The sequence below is a fragment of the Mus caroli genome, chromosome 1 (genome assembly GCF_900094665.2).
Source record: "Mus caroli chromosome 1, CAROLI_EIJ_v1.1, whole genome shotgun sequence".
Taxonomy (NCBI): Eukaryota; Metazoa; Chordata; class Mammalia; order Rodentia; family Muridae; genus Mus; species Mus caroli.
In genome coordinates this window covers 25,737,175-25,747,311 of record NC_034570.1, presented here as the reverse complement: position 1 = coordinate 25,747,311, position 10,137 = coordinate 25,737,175, and the positions used below count along the sequence as shown (strand labels likewise).

Here is a 10,137-nt window from a genome sequence, read left to right as displayed (position 1 = left end):
GATGGTTGTGAGCCACCATGTGGTTGCTGGGATTTGAACTCTGGACCTTTGGAAGAGCAGTCGGGTGCTCTTACCCACTGAGCCATCTCACCAGCCCAAGGGAGAGTCTTAAACTGAGAAAGATCTCGTTTTCCCCTAGTATAAACTGTTGAATTGATACAGTGTTAACCATTCATTGAAACAGTTAAAAGGTTATTGAACTTGGGAGGTCAGGACAGGCAGACCTCTTGAGGCCAGCTTGGTTTACATGGCCAAAAAAAGACTTACTGTTTGGTTGCTCTTACTTCTTTCTCTCTCCCTCCTGACCCCTGGACACATATTACTGTCCAGTACTTTATAACATACCTTCAGCTTGAAATAATTTAAACACATAGTAGTTAGTTAGCTTTAGATATATTAGAATGTGATATCACGAATACATTTTGGATATCCCTTATCCAAACTGTTTGAGATCAGAAATGCTTCAGATTTTGAGCTTTTTTGAATTTTGGAATGTTAGCATATATATATACATAACATGATACCTTGAAAATAGGGATTCAAGTATAATTATGAAATGAGTTATGGATTATGTAAACCTTCTAAACATAGACTAATGGTAATTTCATACAAAATTTTTGAGGTACCTGTGTTTTGATTGCTCACATGTAGATAGGTATAGAATTTTCTAAATGTTGGCCTCCAAGTTTCAGAGTTGAGAGCATTTCTTTATAACCTGTACATAATTCTAGGAGGCCAAGCCATAGCTTAGCTCACTAGTAGTTTTCTTTTTGTGTCAGTTTAGACTTAGTAGTGAAACAGGCCTTTTCCGTCTTGACTGAATACATTTAAAGAAAAACCTCCATTAGTAAAGTAATACCAAATTATGATTATCTTTTTATTTGAAATAAGGTTGAGCACCCCAGAGACAGATAACAAAATTCTTGAGTTAGCCAGTCTTAAAAACTTAGAATCTGTTATACGTATGTTTTTAGAATCTTATCAAAACCAAAACTCAAAATTAGATGAGTACTAATTAATAAACTATTTAAAAATCAAGCTACATTTTAGGTTACTATTTTAAGCAATTGTTTGTTATTTTCTTGAATAGGAAATCTGTGTGGTTCGCTTCACACCAGTAACTGAAGAAGATCAGATTTCTTACACTTTGCTGTTTGCGTACTTCAGTAGCAGAAAGCGCTATGGTGTGGCTGCTAACAACATGAAGCAGGTTAAAGACATGTACCTTATTCCATTGGGCGCCGCAGATAAAATCCCACACCCTCTTGTGCCTTTTGATGGACCTGGTATGTCTATGCTCTGGTAATAGAATGGGCTTGAAGTGAGTGGGAAGGGGAGGTCCAGAGTAGAAGGACTGGTTGGTTGCTTTCTGTCTTAGATCTAGACCGTTAGAGATGACATGACTGGGTTGGCCACTGTTCAATAGCTTGTAATAAAGTGCTTGTAAAAGCTCTGAAATGACTGAGAAGGGCGGATGGCTAGTTTATGGCTGTTACATTTGTTTATTTTCTCCAGGACTTGAGCTGCACAGACCTAATCTGTTGTTGGGCCTGATTATCCGTCAGAAGTTGAAGCGGCAGCACAGCGCTAGTGCAGGCCCCAGTCACACGGGCGAGACTCCTGAGAGCGCCCCAATAGCTTTGCCCCCCGACAAGAAAGGTAAAATGGAGTCATGCACAGAGGAAGCAGCAGAGGAAGAGAGTGACTTTTTCAATTCCTTTACAACGGTGTTACACAAGCAGAGAAATAAGCCCTCACAGCCTCTTCAGGAAGACCTGCCAGCAGCAGCTGAGCCTCTGATGGAAGTCACCAAGCAGGAGCCACCAAAGCCCTTAAGGTTCCTTCCTGGGGTCCTGATCGGCTGGGACAATCAACCTTCTACTCTGGAATTAGCAAATAAGCCTCTTCCTGTGGATGACATACTCCAAAGCCTTTTGGGTACCACTGGTCAAGTATATGAGCAGGCTCAGCCACTTGTAGAACAAAGCACTCTTAAAGAAATTCCTTTTATAAATGATCAAGCTAACCCAAAAGTAGAGAAAATAGATAAAGTGGAGGTGACTGAAGGTGAAGCCAAGGAGATAAAAGTTAAGGCAGAAAATATTTCAGTGTCTACAAGTAAAAACTCAGGAGAAGAGGCTTCATTGGTAGGTTCATCTTCCATTTCTCCAGGGCCTTTGGCAAGTCTCAGTCTGAGAGGGAAACCACCAGATGTTTCTACAGAAGCGTTCTTAACAAATTTATCAATTCCCTCAAAACCAGAGGAAACTGTGGGAAACAAAGAGAGAACATTCAAAAGACTGCTGCTCCAAGATCAAGAGAATAGTGTGCAAGACAATAGGACTTCAAGTAACTCTCCCTGCTGGCCTAGCACTGGAAAGGGAGGCATGGATGGGGATGGGAGCGGGAGCGGCAGTGAGGGTCTAGTGGCTAACACAAGAGCCCCACAGTTTATCAACCTGAAAAGGGACCCTAGGCAAGCAGCAGGACGAAGTCAGCAGACAGCTTCTGAAAGCAAGGATGCAGAGAGCTGTAGAAACGGAGACAAGCATGCTGCGTCTGCTCCACCACACAACAAAGAGCCCTTAGCAGAGGCTGTCGGTGGAGAGGGAAAGCTGCCTTCGCAGGAGAAGAGCTCGTGTGTAGAGCAGAGCGACGATTCGGAGGCTGCACCAAACTCATCCTCAGTAGAAAACTTAAATTCGTCACAAGCAGAACAAGCCAATCCTTCACAAGAGGATGTTTTAACACAAAATATTGAAACGATCCACCCGTTTAGAAGAGGATCGGCTCCAACATCATCTCATTTTGAAGGTGGAAATACCTGCCAATCAGAATTTCCTTCTAAAAGCATCAGCTTTACTTGCAGGAGTAGCAGCCCTCGAGCGAGTACAAACTTTTCACCTATGAGGCCACAGCAACCCAATCTCCAGCACCTCAAGTCCAGTCCTCCTGGGTTCCCGTTTCCCGGACCCCAAAACTTCCCTCCGCAAAGTGTGTTTGGATTCCCACCACATTTGTCACCTCCGTTACTTCCCCCTCCAGGCTTCGGCTTCCCTCAGAATCCCCCCATGGTTCCTTGGCCACCTGTTCATGTCCCAGGCCAACCACAACGCATGATGGGGCCCCTTTCACAACCATCACGGTACATGGGCCCACAAAATTTTTATCAGATAAAAGGTATTCGGAGACCAGAAAGGCGCCATAGTGACCCATGGGGTAGGCAAGACCAACAACAACCGGATAGGCCATTTAATAGGGGTAAAGGGGACCGTCAGAGATTTTACAGTGATTCGCACCACTTGAAAAGAGAGCGTCACGACAAGGATTGGGAGCAAGAATCCGAAAGGCACAGACACAGAGACAGAAGCCAAGAAAGAGACAGAGACAGGAAAAGCAAAGAGGAAGCAGCGGCACACAAAGACAAGGAGAGACCGCGGCTCTCACACGGCGACCGGGCACCAGATGCGAAAGCAAGCAGAGATGGTAAGAATGCAGACAAGAAACCGGACAGGCCTAAAGGCGAAGACCAGGAAAAGGAGAAAGAGAGAGACAAGAGCAAGCACAAAGAAGGGGAGAAGGACAGAGAGCGGTACCACAAAGACAGGGACCACACCGACAGAGTGAAAAGCAAAAGGTGAAACTGGAGGCTGCTTTAGCATCTTACATGTGTATCTTTATAAGATTGCCTGGTAGGACTGTGCCATCTTAACCCTCGCGATTGCTGCTTGGCAGGCAGTAAACTATGCTGGTGCACAGTCCTGTGCACCAGTGCCCTCCACCCCTTCTTTACACCACTGTCCTACCTACAGGAATTTAATATTTTTAAAGTTTTACAATACTGTATATTCAAAGATTTGTTTAATTAATATGCAATAAAGGCTTAGAAATTTTAGTTTTATTCCTTAATTGGTAAATATGGTTAACTATGAAATATATTTCCTGCCTCTAGTGAATGTCCTTTCTATAATGACTAATTTGAAAGTAATCTGTGCTCTGTACATTTGTTTTCAATTGCACTGTTTTTAAAGAAAATGTAGAGGAGCAGCAAAAAAGCCAAGCGACTTCCTGATGAGACCATACTATTTAGGTGGCAGTTTTTGACTGTATCACGACCCCAGGGAGGCCATGGGTTGCTTTAATCTGTGCTCATTGAAGGCGTTTCTTACCATGTACTGCAGTTTGTGGTAGGCCATATCCCTTTCCTTTCTGGCTCTTCAGAAACTTGAATACTTAAGCTTGTACATGATCTTGTGTTTTGCTATCCTTTTTACTGTAAAATGTAAATATTTTAAGGGATATTTTGATTCTAAATATGATAAAAGAATTTCTCACCTACTTTGTGTGTGTGATTTGAAATTCAGTAGTAAAAGAGATTCTTCGAAGCTTCTTCTCAAGACATTATTATTTTACTCAGCCAAGAGTATGTAGACACACTGTCAGACACTGCCTAAGAGAGGAGTGGCTTTCTTACATCTTAGATGATTCACGTCTAGAGGCTAGTGCTTAGAACTTCCAGCAGATAGCTCTGCAGTCACCCACTTAGTTGCTATTATGTTTCTGGAAACTTACATATGATTAAACTTTGTTATACAGACTCACTAATCATTATAAAACTGCAGAACTTAAGTGAAATGTATTTTGGTTTTTGATTTTTTGGGGGGGAGGGGTAAAGTGATTTGTTTGTAGGGCAACTGTAAAACTGAGTATGCCAGTTTGACTTGAAATAGAAAATATACAAGACTGTTGATCTTTCAGATCTAAATTTATCTACACCCTGAAATACATCTTGTGCTGATGTTTAAAACCTAAAGCAGTAGCTGCCAGATGATGCTAACACTCGAGACCCCACTCAAGAGTGATCAGTTCTTATCTACTTGTACCCACGAAGAACAATTCCAGTAACTACACAAAATTAAGAGAACTGTTTCTAAAGGATTACCAGGGTTTTGAAACCGAATTAACCTTGCCTGAGAAAGCAGCAGTCAAACATTTTGTCTGAATTGCAAGGATTGCAATATTTTTTTTTCCATCTTTACCTCTGAAATTTATCATCATCATGAAAGTTCTAAAATGAAGGATTTCCGTTTAAATAAAGTATTTTTAACGTTTGGTCTACTTTTATTTTGGCAGTTTAACTTGTTAGGGGAGAGAAAGTGCTCACCCCAGGCCGATTCTAAAGCTAATCATTGTATCCATGGTTGTGAAGAAATGGGTTTCTCATTCCATCTGTGCCAGTTACCTTTACTGACTTCCGTGGTTTGTGAGTTGGCCTAGCATCTGGCTTGTGTTCTAAGGTACAAGGAAAAGGTAATGGGCTGTTGGATGGAAACCAAGAGAGCTACAGCGAGCCCCCGAGTGCCAAGCATTCATGGGACCTTTGGCCAGTTTGATACGGTTGATAATGGTTGACTTAGAGCTTAGGAATCGGGAACCTGGGAAGTTGCTGGATGTTAGCTTGCTGCAGTCAGAGTCCAAGTCCCAGTTAAGCTCTGCTTCCTCCGAGTACTCCCATGTATTTAGCAGTGGTGCTCTGGAAATTAATTTGAGGGGAGCAAAAGAATTTCTCACTCTTTTTCATTCCATCAGTGTTCTTGAACCCCTCCTCAGCAATCTAATGTAGAAGGTAGGACTAGGAAGCCGGCTGTATGCCTTCACTTCTGTTGGTTCAGATCGGCTACTGTGTGTTAATCGCATGTTGGAACTCTGCAGTGCTCAGGTTTGTTGCTGCTCTGATGAGTCCTTGGCAGTTCATGTCAGATGGAAATGCATATGCATCTAGCTGGGAGGTAGCCATTGGAAGTACCCCTTCTGAGGAGTCTAGATGTATTAGGGTTATTGTTTCCTAGAGGGATAGAGCTTATGGCACGTATATAATTTATTAGAATGACTTACAGGCTGGTCCAGCTAGTTCAACACTGGCCATCTACCAATTGAAGGTCCAAGAATCCTTAGTTCACAAGATTGGATATCTCAGCTGATCTTCAGTAGAAGTCAGAAATTGACAGAGAAGTGGGATTTAATGCTAATGAAGGAGTTGAGTGGCCAATGAGAATAAGCAGGCCTAAATGGAGCTATAAAAAGACTGCCATCTGAAGGTGTGGCACCTCAAAAGATCTCCCTCACCCCCCAAAATGGGTCTTACCCTTCAATTTAATTAAAACACCCATCAGAGATGAACCCAGCCACCTGGGTGCCTTCATATCTGAAAGTCAGCTGATTGGGTGTCATCTGTGACCTCATTTCCATGCTATGCAACCTGACATTCTCAGGTCTTGCAAGGATTAAGATGTAGGTAGACGTCTTTGAGGTTGGGTTTATACATTGTAAAGTTGGATTGTTAGCCTTCTGGCAATACAGAATGAGATCATTGTAAATGCCAGTAGTATAGAAGAAAATGGAGTGATGCTGAGTTCCTGTGTTTTATTTTTGGTCCTGCTTTCAAAGTATACTCACATAGGACCTTTTAAGATCACATGGTGGCAAAATCGGAAATGTTCATTGTTATGTGAGGTGTACAGAGTTTTAAAGTGAAAGTGCTCTCACCAATCCACTTCTGGAATCTCTCAGAAGCATTAAGTTCTTAGGTGTTGATGTTCCTGCTCTGTGTGATGTGTGGAGTTAACTGCTGAGGGTCATGGGAAGGTCCCAAGCTGGAGGACTTTGCCCCGTGGTGAGAGGCAGTGGCGTTTGAGTGTGAGACTGCAGGGAGCATGTTGAGGTCACCAAAGCTTACTCCCCCACACCTCCCATTGCTGTGGATTGAATCCTGTCACCAATGAACTACATCTCTAGCCATCTTCAGTAATTTTTAATTTTAATGATAAGCCCTTTTAGATATTAATGCAGCATTTGTGTGAGGGTGTAGCTTGATAGATTTTTTTAAAAAAAAAAACCTAATATGTACAATCCACAGTACCTCATAAGCCAGACAAGGGTGGCATCATAGTCATCTTAGCAGTTTGGAGTGGAAGCAGCTACATGGTGAGTTCTAGGCCAGCTGGGATATTTGAGACTTTGACTCACACATTAGAAAGTAGTGTCTATGGTAAGTTTAATGTCATTGGTTTTGTAAAAGTACTCTGCAAAGTGCTTATACAATGTATTTTATTCATGATAGATCCACAGCCTCCCAACTCTCCTTAGCTCCCTAGCATCCATGTCCTGGAAGCAGGGTGACTGCCTGGCTCACCAGCTGTCAATTTTTTAAGGCGTCTATTCCAATGGTGGGGTCATTTATGCTGGAATCTTGACTGGTTTGATTTTGGTTTGATTTATGTTATGAATTCAGGATTTCGTATTTCTCCCCATCTGCCAGTTCACTCTTCCCAGCCTCTTTTCTGCAGTGTTCCCTTAATCTTGAGAGCAACATGTAAACATAAGTAGAAGACAGTTTGACAGTGTGGCAGTTTAATCTTACGAAGATTTTCTGCTAGAGCCAATGACCTTTCTAGGCTTTTGACCAGGTTTACGATATCAGGCATCAATTTCCCTCCCACAGAGTGAGCTTCATGTGTAACCAGCATATGGTTGGTTATCCCCATAACCATCATGCTATACTGAGCCACTGATTGCTATGGAGTTGATTGTGGTACCATGCAAATTTCAGTGCTGGGTCAACCATTCATACTTTTGCTTCCCCAGCAGCTTCCTTAACACCTGACAGAACATTAGTGTAGCGAACAGGCACTGTATGAACTACATCTAAACCTAGATATGGTGGTGTGTACCTATATTCAGGACTTGGGGTAAAGGTCGGAGGACTTACTTGAGTCAGAAGAGGTCAGCCTTGTGGAGGATCTGTTTTCAGTGTTTAGGAAAGGGGGGAATCCCACCCCCACCCCCAGTTTGCTTTCTCCTTTTTACTCAGTCTGGGACTTTGGTCTGGTCCATGGGATGGTGTTGCCCACAGTTAGGGAGGAGGTCTTCTCATACCTCTTAACCCAGTCCCCCCTCACAGATAACCCCAGAGCTTTGTTTCCCGGTGATTTTATTTTTTTTAAATTTATGTTTACATTCCAACCTCAGTTTTCCCTCTTTCCTCCCCATGTTATGCCAATCACCCCCCTCATCCCACCATCCACGTCTCCGTTTCTCTTCAGAAAAGGACCGGCCTTGATGGATGTCAACCGTCCACTTCGTATCAAGTTGCCGTAAAACTAAACCCCTCCTCTTCTTTTAAGGCTAGTCAAGGCTATCCAGTAGTGAAAAAAGTCTTAAAGGCAAGCAAGAGAGTCAGAGACAGTCCATGTGCCACTGTTAGGAGTCCCACATGAAAATCATGCTACACAACTATAATGTGGAGGGCCTAGTTTGGGCTCATGGGGCTCCCTGGTTGCTACTTTAAACTTTGCAAGCAGCTGCTTAGCAAGACCTCTCTGTGACCTGTGAGCCATAAGTGCTTCATGTCAGCCCCAGGGTGCCACAGATTTTCTTGCATTGCAACTATTGAATTCTGGAAATACTATACAGTAACCATATCAGTATCCTTCCAGTCTGCAGTGGGGGCACCAGCAGTGGAAAGAGGAAATTGTCATAATTGTTTCTGTACCTTCTTTGGGGACAAAGTGGGCTTTCATGTTTTAGCAAGAATAACATTGGGGCTGGAGAGATGGTTCAATACATAAAGAGATTGCCTCACAAGCATAAGAACTAAGCTTGACTTCCTAGAACTCATGGAAAGCTAGGCACAGTAACATGGTAGTATGTGCTATTATAGTGCTCCTCTGGTACAATGGGAGGTGAAGACCGGAGAATCCCTGCAAACTCCAGGATCAGCTGCCTCGTGTGCAATGGACAAACAGCAAAGTGGTCGTGACCGAAAACAATATGGGAGTTGAGGATGGATTCCAGAAGTTGTCCTCTGACCTGTAAAAGCCCACATGCACGTACATCGTAGGGGTGGGGGTGGGGCACAGAGGAATGGGAGAGAGAGAAAAACTCAGTACTCAATAGAAAGGTATTTCAGAAAAGCACAGGCAGCTGAGGTCTGCCCACCATGTTCAATCTCCAGGAACAAAACACAACAAAAGCACACTACATGAACGTTGTCCAAGCAGCTCAGCTGAGGGGCAGTGTTCAGAATCTGTCCTATGTCCAATTTTGAGACTTTAGACCGGACAACAAATATAAGTAAAGTTTACTATTGACTCTGTTCCATGCACGATTTTACAAGTCAGGTGTTCTGGAAGGCTTAAGCAAAGGGTGGCTGCCCTTAGCCCTGCTCTGTACTGCTCAGTCCTGGGCCTTTCTTCTGGATTTGTCTCCGGTGCAGGTCATTTCATGTTACAAACCCCGGCAATATCTGCTCTGGTCCACGAGAAATAAGGATTATCTCTCCCTCAATTTCTTCTTACTCATGCAAAATTTTTTGTTTTCACGTTTTGCCTTATTACAATTACGTAAGCATTCACATATGTGAATTATGCAGTATAAGATGGTTTCATTGCATAATGATTTTTTCTAGGTTAATTTTTGCTTTTTCATGTTTTTAATTTCATCATTAATTTATTCTGACTTGCATTTTACTCTAGAAGTTCTCAGATGAATAAGCATTTAAAGAATGTAATACCCATGGGTCAACGTATTTAGCTGAGTGTTGGGGCACTTACCCTTAATCCTGTCAGAGGCTGGCAGATTTATGAGTTTTCTAGTGTATATAGTAGTAAGTTCCAGGACAGCCAAGGCTATGTGGAGAGACCCTGTCTCAGAAAAAAAAAAAAAAAAATCAGCATATTTAGAAGTCAAATAAGAAAGACAACCAAAATCTCATCTTTTCAAGTCTGCCCATTTTTTTTTTTTTGAAAATGTCATGATTTCATTTTTCTTTACAGCTAAATGAAACTCCTCTGTATACACCTTAGACTTTTTCATTATCTGGTCATATAATGATGGACATCCAGACTGGGTCCATTTCCTTGATTCTCTGAGTAATGCAGCAATGGAAGGATAGAGAGGATGGGTTTATGGTCAAAGTGCTACAGGAGGACCATATGACAATTCTTATCTTTTTTTTTTTTTTTTTTTTTTTTTTTTTTTCAATCCTCCATACTGATTCCTATCCTGACTGTACTAGTTTGTATTCTCATCAGCAATAAGTATTGGTTCCCCTTTTCCTACATCTACATTAGCATTTGC

At 42.3% G+C, this 10,137-nt stretch overlaps 1 protein-coding gene across 10 annotated transcripts in view; it reads left to right on the top strand.

Annotated features, from left to right (window-relative positions):
- Phf3 (PHD finger protein 3) overlaps nt 1-4,597 on the top strand; it is a 64,883-nt gene extending 60,286 nt beyond the window's left edge. For all 10 annotated transcript variants that reach the window (XM_021158718.2, XM_029483348.1, XM_029483345.1 and 7 more), the window contains 2 exons: nt 1,091-1,286; nt 1,516-4,597. In XM_021158718.2, coding sequence (XP_021014377.1) covers nt 1,091-1,286; nt 1,516-3,641 — 2,322 coding nt within the window. In that variant the 3' untranslated portion in view covers nt 3,642-4,597. The remainder of the gene's footprint in view (nt 1-1,090; nt 1,287-1,515) is intronic.
- Nucleotides 4,598-10,137: the final 5,540 nt, after the last annotated feature.